Below are 14,998 nucleotides of genomic sequence, written 5' to 3'. Positions count from 1 at the left end.
TGTCTTTTGACAGATAGTTAAAAAAGAGAAACATATTGATCCCAATGTTGCCTTTTGCATTCAAAAGAAACAAAATATTTGAAAAATGAAAGTAATTTTCTTTTGTTGGACCTGCTTTCAAAAGATGGATACAAATTGAAATTGTCTCCTTTAGAGGGAGTTTGTTAAACTGTTGCTGGAGTCAATCTGGGGAATTTCACAGCTGTGAAATACTGAACTTGCCCTTGAAATAGGGGAAAGGGTGGCAAGCTTGAACTGTGCACGCTGCAATTCTGTAATTAATTTTTGAAATTATCCTAGTTAGGTTCCACTTCCTTGGAAGCAAGCCCCACTGAATTCAGTAGCACTTACCTCTGATTATACAGTTAGGCTTGAGCCATTAAACCAGAATACAAAAGTGACCCTACAGAATAAAGGAATGGGATGGGGGGGGGTCTCCTCCCTATAACTATTTAAAATGGGACTGTGACTGCCATTATAAAGAAACAGGTCTGTTACTGCAGCTCTGCGGGAGGATAGCCTAGGAGCCTCAACCTTGCAAATACACACACGGTGCTTTTTTCCTTTAAAAATGTTTAGGGGTACTCTCATTTTGACTCAAGAAAATCACCATTTTATAGTTGAAATCGGGGAAAATAAATACAGTAAATGGACAAAAGTACAAAGATTCACAAAATGTTTAGGGTGCATATCCCTGCGTCCCTCCAGAAAAAAACACTGTTTATATACGGACACGGAGCAATGGATCCAAACTACAAGAAAGAAGATTCCACCTAAACATTAGGAAGAACTTCCTGACAGTAAGAGCTGTTTGACAGTGGAATTTGCTGCCAAGGAGTGTGGTGGAGTCTCCTACTTTGGAGGTCTTTAAGCAGAGGCTTGACAACCATATGTCAGGAGTGCTCTGATGGTGTTTCCTGCTTGGCAGGGGGTTGGACTCGATGGCCCTTGTGGTCTCTTCCAACTCTATGATTCTATACAGTATATACCACCTTCCTCAAGCACCCCAGCACCTTCTATCCAAGAGCTCTGATTGCATTAAATAATGATCTCAGGGCCAGTTGCAAGGTTTAGCAAGCAGAGAGCAGGAAGGAATGAGATAGGTTTTAGGTTATGCTTTAGGTGTTAGGTTATGTTATGTCTTAACAGGTTATGTTATACAGTATTCTGGATTTTATGTTTTTATAGATTATGTTTGAATAGAATGAGAGTGTCGGAGATACGTGCAAATGTATATGTGAATCCGGTCTTTGGGTGGGTGTTTGATTTTCGTTGTTGTGTATACTGTGTATATACGGACAATGACAATAAATCTATCTATCTATCTATCTATCTATCTATCTATCTATCTATCTATCTATCTATCTATATTCTGTCAGCCCTATTACCTCGCTGCTAAACCGTTAAAACTCCTACGTATTGGGGTTCATCTCTCTTGCAGAGCAATACTCTTCTGTTGCAGCTTGTTCACTTTCGGTATCTTAACTTCTCGTCGCGGGACGTCGCCTTATCTACAGCCGTAGGCCCCTTTAAGGCGAAGGCGTGGGTGTGAGAGAGAGAGATACAAGCGCTTATATAGCAACTCCTCGCCGTCGGCGCGCACTGCTCGGCCTATCTTCTCCTGGCAACAACTTGCGCCTTAACACCAGGGCAAGGCGAAAAAAAACCCTGATTGGCCTGGACGTCCGCCAATAGGTTGCGCTCCGTTGTCATTGGCGCTGCGGCGGCGACGGGGACCGAGCGCCTGGGAAGCGCCCAGAGGAGGAGGAGGAGAAGAGGAGCAGCAGCATTTCTCTGGGGAAAGCGGCGGTCGCGCCCGCCCGCCCGTCTACGCACTTGCCGCTGCAACTTTGCCGTCCGCTGCGGGGAGGAGGATGAGGAGGGGGGCGCGCCGGCATTTCCTGCCGACCACCTGCCGGGAAGCTGGGCTGCAGCTGTTGCTGCCGCCCCTGCTGCTCGCCACCTTGCTGTGCTGCGGCGCGCGCTGCTCCCCAGGTAAAGCACCGCAGCCTGGCGGGTAACTTGGCCGCGCACTTTTACGCCCGGTCTGGGGACCGAGGAACCTGGGGCCAGCCAACGTTGGCGCAACCCCGCAAGGCGGGGAAAAAATAAAAATCCCCGCGCAAAGTTCTCGAGGGTTGTTGGGGAGAAGCCCCTCCTTGTGGCGCGCTGCAAGTTTCTTAGAGGGGTGGGGGGTTTTTTTTGGAAGAGACACACCTTGGCGCAGTTAGATTCCATAGATTTAACAGATGCTTTTTGCTAAAGGGGGGCGGGCGGCCCCTTAGCTGCTAATGTGCGCGCGCGTGTTATTTCGGTTACTTCAAAATGGGGGGGGGGCGCCAGCTCTGCACCGCATTGGGACGCCCCCTTCCCGCTCCTTGCGCCGAGCGGGGGCCCTGGACGTCAGCCCTGACAGCACCGCCGAAGCGAAGCCTTGCGAAACTGAAAGTGTGCCTCGCTTGTTCCGCATTTTCTGAAGTAACCGAAATGCCCCGAGTGGGGTTTTCCCCTGTGGTGGGTGGGTGGGTTTCCCCTGCCGAAGTACCCGGGGGTGGGAGTGGGGGGGTGGGAAAGCACATTTGTCTTCCCAGATGCGTAGGACGGATGTCTTCTTTTCTCCTGCGTTGGACAGAAAGAGCTACGTTTGAAAGGAACCGTGACTAGACAGAAATCCGTGTTTTATTTTTAGCTGGGCAACCTGCACATTTCGTCCAAGGGCTCCGGCCTGGAACCCCGGGAAGTACGGGTATAAAACGCGAGCGCGTTTGCAGAGCCCCTTTATCCTGTCAACTAAGAAGCGTAGCTTCTCGAGATCCGAGCCAGTAGGAGTTCGAGCCCTACTTTCCACCAATAGGGTGGAGGCGATTTCCTCTAGCAGCTACTGCGGTAGAAGGTGCTTTAATCCTGCAAGCTGGAGTGGGCGGGGCAAGAAAGACTTTCGTTTTTCCTCTTCTGTTGTCCTGATTGCCAAGTGCATTTTTCACCTCCGTTTTTCAACGGCTTTCCCACACACCCTTTTTGCTCTTTCTCCAGGAGTTGTTTATATGCTCCGGGGAGCCTCTGTAATAGAATCCTTCCGCAGCATGACTCAGGGGCTCAAAGGTTGGCCTGACTCCAATTGCCACCCAGTTCACAGTAAAGAAAGGACAGTTCGTGGGTGGGTGAAGGGGAATTCCACAAACCGGTTGGAACTACCTTGAGGAGCTCGGTGACTACAGTCAGGAGGAAGGTTGATTGTTTCTTTCCCCTCCAGGCAACAGAGCAAATTCTCCTAAGGGAGATGAGGCACTTCCTCCACCTCTGGCAATGTCTGCTTTAAAAGAAGGTTGCAAAAGTTTAGCGGGCACAATTTTTCATTTCACTGCATTTCCATGGTGCAAAAATAGCACCTGCACCTGTTTAATCTTTACCTGTTATGCAGTGGTAGTTGTTCAGGCAACTTGATTTAGCTCATGTGATATCCTTGGACCAGTCAGGCACTATGCCTGGTTCTCATACTTAGTTTGAAAACTGGTAGTATTGGCACCAGCGATACGGATTTCCTAGAATTTTTGAACTGGACAGTTTTCTTAAACTAATTTGAGATTTGAAGTTTAAAAAGTATGTCATGTTAATTTTACTTGATGTACCATATTGCCCCAAATATAAGCTGCACTCGAATGTAAGCCGTACCTTTAAAATTGGAGGGGGGAAAGAAAAAAAAAAGAAAAAATACCCGAATATAAGCTGCTCCCTTCCTCACTGCTTCTGGCTGCATTGGGGGGGGGGGGAGCTGCGCTGCGTTGCCAGTGGTTTTCCCCTTCCACGTTCTCTCCCTTCCCAGCCTTGAAGGAGATGACAGGGGACTACGCATAGGGCAGACGCCGCTTTGCCGGGCTCCTGACGCTGTTTACTCCTGTAAGGTCATGAATATAAGCCGCACTTTTCACAGTTGGAATTTGGGGGGAAAGTGAGGCTTGTATTCAGGCCAATACGGTATAAACATCCCAGTTTTTCTCCCAATGGCTAAAGTAAATGTTTGAAGAAGACGGAAAGCTTCCTTATAGTGCAATCCTATGCATGTCTACTCAGAAGTAAGCCCCATTGACTTCCTGGTCGGTGTGTATAGGATTGCAGCCTTAATGGCGTTTGAATGTTTTATTCAAATAACACTCAAAAGCTTTCAGTCAAACTTATTTTTTTAATGGAATACATGCAAATAATTCAAGGCATAATGGTTAGAACCCAACTTGAGACCACACTGTGAAAAGGGAAGAATATACATTTCCGTAATTAATGAAATAACTAAATAAAAGCCTGCAAAAGTAAAGTACAAAAGTACTTGGAGAAACTTGCCAAGCTAGTCATTAAATTGGCTCAAGCTACAATGCGAGAGTCCTTAATATAGCATAATAGCAGGGATTGTTTCTTCAATTTACCATAGGTTCCAACACATTGAGGTCTGGGGATCTTTAGCAATTTTCAGGCACCTCACCCTTAAGGGGTGAGAAATACTTGTTGAGGCTGTTTTTCAATGACCGCTCTGGGTAAATAAGAACTTACTGCCTCAGTTTTTTTCAGTGTGCTTCCTTTCTATAACTCCTTTTAGCTTGCATCCTGATATGACAAGACTTTTGGCTGTTTTTTCTTCTAGACAGAAGTTACTGGTTTTGTCTGATAGAACAGGAAGGAAGTAAAGGAACTAGTAGTAAAGGAAGAGATGTAAGAGAAAGAAGAGAACAAAGGGAGTAAAGCTGCAATGTTGACAGCTATTGCACTACAAAGAGGTGATGTGATGTCTCTGTATACTTAGGTCTTAGGAACGTAAGGCTCTAAGTTATAACTAAATAAATATTGCCTATAGACAATATTTGTGATTGCTGGAGCTGATTTCCGCTTTTGCAGAGGAGTTTGCCCATCTTAAGATACATATCTTACAATTCTCATGTTTGAAGAACCTATATCTATGACAGGCATTTCCCCATGGAATTAAGGGAAGTGGCACTCAGGTGTAGATGCAGGGCAGGGTGTGTGTGTGTGTGTGTGTGTGTGTGTGTGTGTGTGGATAATAACATGCTTGCTTTGCTCTCGTTCTCATCTACCCTGTGCTGATGGCGCTGTCAGAGCGCAGACCGGTCCCACTGCTGCTGGAAATACAGTCCTCAGGTGACTCCTGGCTCAAGGCTGGCAACAAGGCTGCTATAGCAGCCAGGTGCATTACACAGCACAGTGCTGGGCAACTGTGGGTGAGACTCTTCTCTGACCTTGAAAAGGAGGGAAACAAGTGTGAGAGACTGGCGCATATACAGTGGTACCTCGGGTTAAGAACTTAATTCGTTCTGGAGGTCCGTTCTTAACCTGAAACTGTTCTTAACGTGAGGTACCACTAATGGGGGCCTCCCGCTGCTGGTGCACAGGCGCCGCACAATTTCTGTTCTCATCCTGAGGCAAAGTTCTTAACCCGAGGTACTATTTCTGGGTTAGCGGAGTCTGTAACCTGAAGCATTTGTAACGTCTGTAACCAAAGGTACCACTGTATATAGCATTTGCAGCACCCCAGAGTTCTACTCAGTGGCCAGCCAGGTGATGCTGATACATTAGAATCACATAGCATCTCCTCTGATTCATTAGCACAGCTGCAACAGCCCTGTAGAATAGACCCGTGTTCTATTATTTCCATATTGCAGAAGGCTGAGTGAGGATGTTCGTGGCTGAGGTTTACGTGGGGACTTCAGGCTGAAACCTCACAGTTCTTCAGTAACCAGAAAAGCTTGCAAGTGGGACGTGACAGAAAGAGACACCCCATGATGTTTTCTCCACACAGCCAGTGATCAGAAGCATGCTGTCTCTGATTATAGGCAGTCTATTCTTTGTTGGCATGACTTAACTGCTGTTGCTGTCCTTGTGGTTGTGTGTTCGCTAGCTTTTCCAAGGTAACATAAATTCTGCACACAAAAGAGGAGTCCATGTTTATACATCAACTTGTACAAATTACACATGCATAATAATTTATCTTATGTTGAATAGTTTATTCTGCTTCTGCCTCTCAAGGTGTTGCAGTCCCATCTGCAAATGACTTGTTGCCTTTCTGGGTTTAACTTTTCTGTGAATTTAGGCATTGTATCTGTAACATTTGCTTTAGCTTAGTTAAATGCATCAGTCTGCATCTCCAGGTAGCAATGGTAATGCCCCCCTGTCTGAAACACTGAAGATCCACTGCCAGTCAGTGCAGAGAGTACAGAGCTCAATGGACCAATGGTCCGATTCAGTATCCCATGCCTACTATTCTCATTACCTTTTACAATAATTATTTTCTTATCATTGCTTGCACCATTGGAAGGACTCTCATAATGCTCCATCATTTATATTCCAAGATGTGATGTTTGCTTTCATATGTAGTTTACTCTTTAAAAAAAATCCTTTGTGTGTCTTAACATTTTCCTTGCAACTCTGTTAAGTGGGGTTAGTTTTAACTGCTGTCACATAAACAACTCAGGCTGTCCTATATCTGTCTGCAGAAAATCATGAGAACTTCAAAACATTTTAAGATGGAGGCACTTTCCAGCTACCTTAGCAGACATTGTTAATCATAGGAAACCCCTTGTGGTTGGACGTGTAGGAGAATCATAGAATTGTAGTGTTGGAAGAGACCCTGAGGATCATCTAGTCCAGGCTTCCTCAAACTCGGCCCGATGATTCCCTAGCTAGCAGGAGCAGTGGTCAGGGATGATGGGAATTGTAGTCTCAAAACATCTGGAGGGCCGAGTTTGAGGAAGCCTGATCCAGTCCAACCCACTGCAATGCCGGAAAATACACAGGAATCGAACCTGCAACCTTGGCGCCATCAGCATCACACTCTGAATTAGTTCCTCTCTGGTTACTGGGTTTTCTTCAGCTGCAGGAGAAATACTGCTTATGTAAAAGATGGTGAACTCAGCCTTTCTTGATCCTCTTCTTTATCTATTTAGAAACTTGGTTGTTTAGCATTTACATTTTGTGAGTGGTGTGTGGTTTAAAATGGTGTTGCGGTGTGGATTAGCTTGCTGAGCCTGCGGAGATGATAAACAATAAATACTTATGTGACAGGATTGAACCTCATGGGATCGATGTGCTCACTTCTAATGCTGGATGAGGGGTGATTATAGCTAGGAGTGGATTCCTCTTGAGATTCAAATCACATGGGTAGATTTCTGATGATCAAGTAAGCTTGAGTCTCAGCAGGAAACATGAAGAGTAAAGAGATTATTGTGTGCCAGAGGAAATAGTGTACTACATAAAATATATCTTCTGGTGCTATTCTTTTGTTTTTCATAAGTGACATTTTAGAATAAGATGGCAGCTCTTAAATCTGACTACCCCTTTATTTAATGAAGCAAGCTATTATACTATACACCATGTCAGCGATAAGGTTTTAGTTAATTTCTGGCTGTTTAAAAAACAAAAGTTATGGAAAGTTTATTAAAAATCAATGCCATAATCAGTTGCAAATTAGGAACTACAGTACTAAGACTTTATTGTTATATTGTCTAACTACAGAACACACACACACTCCAAAGGCTGCAAACTATAAATCAAATCAAATAAAGAGAATATTGCACTCCCAATAAGACTGAACACCAGGCCGATTTATTATTCCTGTGCTCATGTCTTAATGCCAAGTTAAGAGATTGAATACTGACTGTTCTTATGCTGCCCCCCTCCCCTTTTCCACAGAATTATCCATGAGGGGTTGGGTGGGGTATTGTTTGTTTATTTTCTTGAGTATTCAGCAGCCTGCTCCAGCACTGGGTGACATTTTAGAAATGAAATAGAACTTGCATAGCGCATTTCAGCTGAAGGCATAAAACACAGCACAATTGTTTTCTTCCAGCAAATTGCTGGAGGCATGACTCCAAGGAATAGGCCCTGAGTGGGCTGTGAGTGCACAAACATACTTCTCTCCAGCTAGAAGCTTTTGTATATAAAATTCCAGCATTCAGGCTAATGAATTCTGAATAAATATTTTATGTCCCAGTTAACTTGCTATTTTCCATAGCTTTATTTAACAGAGCAATTACTACTTCGACACTATGATCTTTTTTTAAAAAAAAAAAGTACCAGTAATTTAATAGACACACACACACACACACACACACACACACATACAGGATGTAACAAACACACATTTTCCTACAGGACAAAGGAGGTTTAACCATCTCCATACATGGCTGTCCCCTGGGATTGTTTGCTCTAGTGTAAATTAGACAAAAACCACACAATTTAGCTTGTGCTTTTATATAAGATTTGCTCATCACAGAATTTACTTCCATTTCAGTCAAGGTGCCTAGGGCTATCTGGGATAAATTTCACGAGTTGCAACTACTTTGGACTTCAAAAAAGTTAAAGCAGGGTTTCCCATCATCCCTAGCTAGCAGGGCCAGTGGTCAGGGATAATGGGAATTGTAGTCCAAAAACAGCTGGAGACCCAGGTTTGGGAAACGTCGTATCTAGAGACTGATAAAAGTCAAGGTCAGAAAAGAGGAACCTGTGGCCATCAAGATGATATTGGACTCCAACTTCCACCATCCTAGTCCATTGCTTATGCCACTTGGGCCTAATGGGAGCTGTATTCCAGCAATATCTGGATGCCACGGGTTCCTTGTTCCAGGTAAAAGTGAGCTGTGTTCTATTGTCCCTAAGGTGTGATAAATGATTTAAGCTCTAGGACCCCTGGTTTACAGAACTTGGGTAACTTACCACTTCATGCCAAATTAAAAAGTTTTCCACTTTTATAAGTTATAGATAAGACTTTAAAAAAAATAATAATAAAAGTTCTAATGAACACATTCCTATTGTTTCTAAACAATACATTTGATTCTAATAAACCTAGAATTACACACACACCAAACCAACCAACAAACAAACCTTATCAATTCCCTTTGCCCATTTATTTGATGAGTTACCCTGATCAGTTCAGCCTTGATCAGGCTTAACAAATTTATAGTTGGAGTACATTTTACATAGCAGTAAATTTACAGAGCAGCAACTTTCTGTATTGGGAATTACCGTACATGTTTAGAATCACACATTTAGTTGGTGGTAGTACTTTCCAGGAAGCATTTTCTTAATGTACCTCCAGTATAGTATTGTTTCCCCACTGCAAATCACAGGAAAAAAACTCACCAAAGCATATGCCTCTTTTCTAACGCAGATAACAATGTCTTCACCATCCGCCATGAAAAAACCAACAAGTGCATCCAAGTTAAAAACCAGCAGATAACAACAGGAGACTGCCAAGGAGCAGAAGAGACCTTATGGACATGGGTCTCCCAGCATCGCCTTTTTAACTTGGGGTCCCAAAAGTGCCTTGGACTAGAAACTACCAAATCCCAGAATCCCTTGAAAGTGGTGGATTGTGACTCAGATCTTTCACTGTGGTGGCGCTGTGACGATTCCTCAATATCATCTGCATCTGAGAACAAGCTGACTTTACAGAATGGAATTGTGACAGCAAGCATAAACTCTTCTGATACCTGGAGAAGAAGCAATTCCAGTGATACTATTTGCAAACTCCCTTATCGCAGTATGTATTTTCCTTCTCATTTGTTTTTATCTGGAGAAAGGAGAGGTTTGCACACGAGTTTCAGTTAAGTAAATACGTAGGTAAATGCTGATTTTGAAAAGAGTTAAAGAGTAGACAGTCAACAGTGGTTCTGTCTAATGTTTACAGACTTAGGAAATATCGGATCCAAATCTTCACAAACGCATGGAAGCTCATTAGGTACTAATGACTAGTACACCTCCCTGAGCTCCTTGGAATGGCAGAATAAAAGTGTGATAAAGTGATTAATTGCAGTCTTTTCTAAAGTTAATGGATCAGGTCCAGTTTAAGTTCTGACTGGCAGTGCAATCCTGTACTTGTATATTGAGAAGTAAGCCCCTTTGAGTTCAGTTGGGACTTACTCCCCATTAAGTGAGTTTAGGATAGGCATGACTAATGTAAACTTCATTGATTTTAATGAGATTAAAGAAAACTTAATCTGGCTCAAACTCAGTATTGTTTTACAGTAAAGGTAAAGGGAGCCCTGACCATTAGGTCCAGTCGTGGCCGACTCTGGGGTTGCGGCGCTTACCGTATTTTTTGCCGTATAGGACGCACTTTTTCCCCTCCAAAAATGAAGGGGAAATGTGTGTGCGTCCTATGGGGCGAATGCAGGCTTCGCGCACCTCTCCGCAAGCAGCGGGAGCCCGGCGCTGGGCTCCCGCTGCTTGCGGAGAGTTGCCTGCATGCTGAAGCCTGCCCGCGCTGAGCTCAGCGCGTCCAGGCTTCGCGGACCTCTCAGCAAGCAGCGGGAGCCAGCGCTGGGCTCCCACGGCTTGCAGAGAGCTGCCTGTTTGGGGGTTGGGGTCGGGGGAAGCTCGAATTCCCCCACCCCAGCCCCGCACCTGGGTGGGGAAATAATTTTCCCCCTTTATTTCCCCCCCCCAAAAAAAAACCTAGGTGTGCCTTATGGGACGGTGCGTCCTATAGGGCGAAAAATACGGTATCTCACTTTATTGGCCGAGGGAGCCGGCGTACAGCTTCTGGGTCATGTGGCCAGCATGACTAAGCTGCTTCTGGCAAACTAGAGCAGCGCACGGAAACACCGTTTATCTACTTGCACTTTGATGTGCTGTCGAACTGCTAGGTTGGCAGGAGCAGGGACCGAGCAACGGGAGCTCACCCAGTCGCGGGGATTCAAACTGCCAACCTTCTGATCGGCAAGTCCTAGGCTCTGTGGTTTAACCCACAGCACCACCTGCGTCCCTTTGTTTTACAGTAAGGGTTATCTAACATTTTTTTTAAAAAAAGCTGGCCTGAGTATTGTATTTGTAGATGATTATAGTTATTATGATATCAGAACATGAATGCTTTAAAAATAATAGATTATTTAACCAATTGGCCAAATCTTTTTGTACCTATGAAACTCTGAACCCTAATCTTAGGTCGCATCAGTTTTACAGATTAGGAAATAGCAGATTTCGTATTAATGACTTACACAACATTGTGCATGGCTGAGCTGGGTTTTCAACTCAAGTTTCCCAGGTCTAAATGTAACACACTGCTCTGCACCACTATTATGGGACTTGCTTTTGGTAGAAGGTCCCAGGGATAATAGCCCTTTTAAATAAGAATCTAATGAAGGCTGTAACCATATATTCCTTTACCTGGGAGAAAGTCTCACTGAACTCGGCAGGCTTTACTTCTGTGTAGACACATACAGATGCTGTAAAAAATGCAGACTGGAAATATTTAGTCATGCTATTACAATCTATTCTGATGTGCAAGCATTGCAGCTTGCCAGCTATACCTCCTTTCCTCCGCCCTCGTGCTTTTCTGATGGTTCCTGCACCCCCAAGGCCAATTTCTAGGAGTGGGTGTGTGTGAGTGAAGAGTCCTGTTGAGCAAGCAGAAGTCCTTGTGCAAGGTTTGTGCAGATGGGTGGTTAGGTAAATCCTGCCCACAGTTAACAGATCCTCAAGCATGCCAGAAATGGCATGGGAGAAAGAAAACTAAAACAACAGGCATACCTTCATTTTTCAACTACTAGCTGTTTATTATTATTATTATTATTATTATTATTATTATTATTATGGACCATGTTTAGTTCAAACAAAATGTGAAACACTATGCTGTAAAACTAGAATGACGAGTAGTGAGAACACATGTGGTTTAGCCTAGTTAATGAAGATGATCTACAAATAATAATGTGAATAATCTCGTTTTGCAGCCAGCTGCTTTGCCGGTAGGCCCGATCTGGCTCCCAGGACCGTTTTACCTAGACCCTTGTAGTCCTCCCAAGTTTAATCGAGTTGTTGTTTAAAAAATATATCAAGTTTTACTCATAAGGAATAAAAAACATATTTTCAAGTTGTAAGCTATAAAGATATCCCATATTTAATTTTATTCTGTTTGCTTTAAAACAAATTCCTATGTGTTTCCACTATAAAAATCCTCAATATGGCCTACAGTTAAAATCATAACAATATGCATCATTTAAATGAAATTTAAGTGCTGCGCTGAGCAGTTTGGCCCTCAAGACTCTGGGTGACATAAGTCCATGGCTGGATTTACCGCTAACAGTAACATTATTATTATGAAGAGAATTTAAGCAGGGGCGGTCACACACTAACATGATGAGAAAACCAGTGTGTGCTGAATACAGCTCAAACACTAGAGAAAAATGAACAATGTATGCAGTATAAAGGGTAACAGTGAGAAGTGGGAGAACTTGCAAATGGTGCCATAATGATTAGGCTTTATGCCCTGGACACACGGTTGCTGCCTCAACCCCCACTTAAGTGCCCAGGAAACTGTGTGTGTGTGTGTGTGTGTGTGTGTGTGTGTGTGTGTTGTGAGGATTGTCAGTGTATTTCAACCTGTGTTTTCTAATTGGCTGCATAGTACGCACCCCTAGTTTACAAACCCAAACTCTGTGAATTTGTGGTTCTCGTTGAGGAAAATGTTCTGACGTGCCCAAGCAAGTGAAAATTTACCTCAAGGCAGGTAATTTTGTCTTTCCCTGTTGCTGGGGAGAAACTTGGTTTGGATGCACACTATACCTTTAAAGCACATTCAAAACACATTTTCCCACTCAAAGATTTCTGGGTACTGTAGTTTATTAAAGGTGTTGGGAATTATAATGTTGTGAGGGGTAAACGACAGTGCCCAGAATACTTTGAGGGGTGGTGGGAATGTGAAATCTGCTTCAAATGTGCTTTACAGTGTGCTGCACTGCAATTTCTAGGCATAGTTTTCTTTCTGTGTTTATGTAACTATGAAGCATTAATGCTTGGATCTGCTTTCCCCTCCCTCCCCCTCCCCCTCCCCCTCCCCTTCCCCCTCCCCTTCCAATTCTTTTTTCATTTTTGGTTTTGTCAAATAGCTTATAAGGCAATCGATACATACTGTGGTGTTCACTCCCTCAGTACAGTGCATAGAAAAAAACCATAGGTGCTTTATATATTACTATATATAATAATTCCTACTGAGTTTGAAAGGGCTACCACATCTATAGAGTTGGCAGAGGCTGCAGCCACCAGACAATTTTGGGGTGTTTGCATCTACCATAGTTTGAGCCACACTAATTGCAGCGAAACAGGTGACAATTTCAGGCAGACCTTAAAGATCCACTTTGATTGCAGTGAGTAAGAATCTGCAAATTTGTTAGGTTAAACCGGAGTAGAAATGCATAGTTGTCGTACAATAGTAGCCTTTTTTCCTACAAAGCAGTCAAGACCAGCTTTGCCAGTTGAAGCAGGTAACATAGGTAGGCTGGCTAGTTTTGCACTCCTTCTGAGTTGCCTATCACTTCCAGTCCACTTGACTGTTTTTCCTTATCGGCTCCACTGACTTTGAGGCATTGGTTTCTGAAGTGGGGGCAAAGTCCCCTATTTGAGCTGTAGAACCCCTATGGTCATTAATAAAAAATAAAAGCAAGTCTCTAGGTCTTGTAGATCTCAAGATATGAGGCAAAATGTGCAGGCATTATTCTGCCTGCTGGTTTTGTGAGAAATAACCCTTATACTGCCTTTCAGGGTCTTTAGCCAATAAATGAAGTCATAGGTGCAGTTGACATTTAGGAAAGCAGAGCTAGCCATATAGAGTGACACGGTCACTGCCTGGAGACAGAGTTTTCAGTTTCATTTTTAAAGCTAGTTTTTAGTTCTCCTGGTTGAGTTGAGGTTGCTGCCCATGGAAAACAGTTCAGAAATCCAGGAGTTTAGTGCTTAGGCCCTGGTTAGGCAGTAGTGTGCCTATCAAAACACAACAGGTAGCAGTAAAGGCAAGAGTCGATAGTTCAGGTCTTACTTTATTATTGAAAAATGTGACGTAAGCACACCCGCTTTGTAAACATTTAAAAGTTGCTCCATGATGCAAGCGCAGATAAAGCCCCATTGTTATTGTATTCACATTGCTAGGTGTGGGGCTATTTTGCTGAGAGAGTGTTGACCTGTTGAAAGAATTTATGACGGACCCATAAAGTATCCCAGAAGTGTTTGAGTGGGATAGGGAGGCAACAACCCTGCAGTCAAGTCTCCTGAGGTGTTGGTTTTTTGAAAGGGAAACTGGGACTGAAGTCCATACTAGCAGCCATTATGAGGAGAGGGTGTGATTACAGTGGTACCTCGGGTTAAGTACTTAATTCGTTCCGGAGGTCCGTTCTTAACCTGAAACTGTTCTTAACCTGAAGCACCACTTTAGCTAATGGGGCCTCCTGCTGCCACTGCGCAACCGGAGCACGATTTCTGTTGTCATCCTGAAGCAAAGTTCTTAACCCGAGGTAATATTTCTGGGTTAGTGGAGTCTGTAACCTGAAGCATATGTAACCTGAGGTACCACTGTATTATTTTTTCTCACCCATGGGAGAATAAAGGACCCTTGAGACTGGTGGATTTTGCTGCAAAAAGCAACTTGAAGGGAAAGTTAATCACCCATACATTCCTACGTGCCACTGCTGTGGTCAACTCCACAGCCCCCTGTACACATTTCAAAAAATAATAATCCTCAAACAAACCTGAGAAGTTACTAGCACCTCTTACTCATCTGATTATTTTGTCATTGACTGGTTTGGGTTTTCAGTCAAACATGTACATACTCCCTCCCTCTTGGATCACAACAAAGCTAAAGACTATTTCAGTTGCTCCCTTCCAGAGCAGCAAAGCAGTTCAAAAGTCAAGAAAATGTCTTTCTCCTGAATACAAAATGCTTGTTTTCTGCCTTTAGATTTATGTTTATGTATTTTGTATGTATACTTTGCCAGAATCTAGGGTGGGGGGAATTCCTGCAGGTGTCCATGCTTTTTCAGTTATTACTTTCCTACTCCTGGCAAGACATATTTTCTGTTTCACTTTTCAAATTCATACATTGTTTGTTTGATTGAATGCTTCCTACTACCAATATTGCCGTGAGTATTTTACAAAAAAAACCTGAGAAGAAACTAAGATTGAAATCCTTCCCTATCCTCCTCAATATTGATAGCTCAATAGGTGGGTTAGG

At 43.5% G+C, this 14,998-nt stretch overlaps 1 protein-coding gene across 3 annotated transcripts in view; it reads left to right on the top strand.

Annotated features, from left to right (window-relative positions):
• Positions 1–1,753: 1,753 nt before the first annotated feature.
• LOC308589590 (lymphocyte antigen 75-like) overlaps positions 1,754–14,998 on the top strand; it is a 73,186-nt gene continuing 59,941 nt past the window's right edge. For all 3 annotated transcript variants that reach the window (XR_014009397.1, XR_014009398.1, XM_081198788.1), the window contains exons 1-2: positions 1,754–1,995; positions 9,170–9,541. Coding sequence is in view for 1 of the 3 variants with exons in the window: in XM_081198788.1 (XP_081054914.1) it covers positions 1,875–1,995; positions 9,170–9,541 (493 nt within the window). In the remaining 2 variants the exon portion in view is untranslated. The remainder of the gene's footprint in view (positions 1,996–9,169; positions 9,542–14,998) is intronic.

The sequence above is a fragment of the Podarcis bocagei genome (assembly GCF_964188305.1).
Source record: "Podarcis bocagei genome assembly, chromosome: 1".
In the NCBI taxonomy this organism is placed as follows: domain Eukaryota; kingdom Metazoa; phylum Chordata; class Lepidosauria; order Squamata; family Lacertidae; genus Podarcis; species Podarcis bocagei.
Note: the sequence above shows the minus strand (reverse complement) of the source record. Positions and strands in the feature narration are given on the sequence as shown.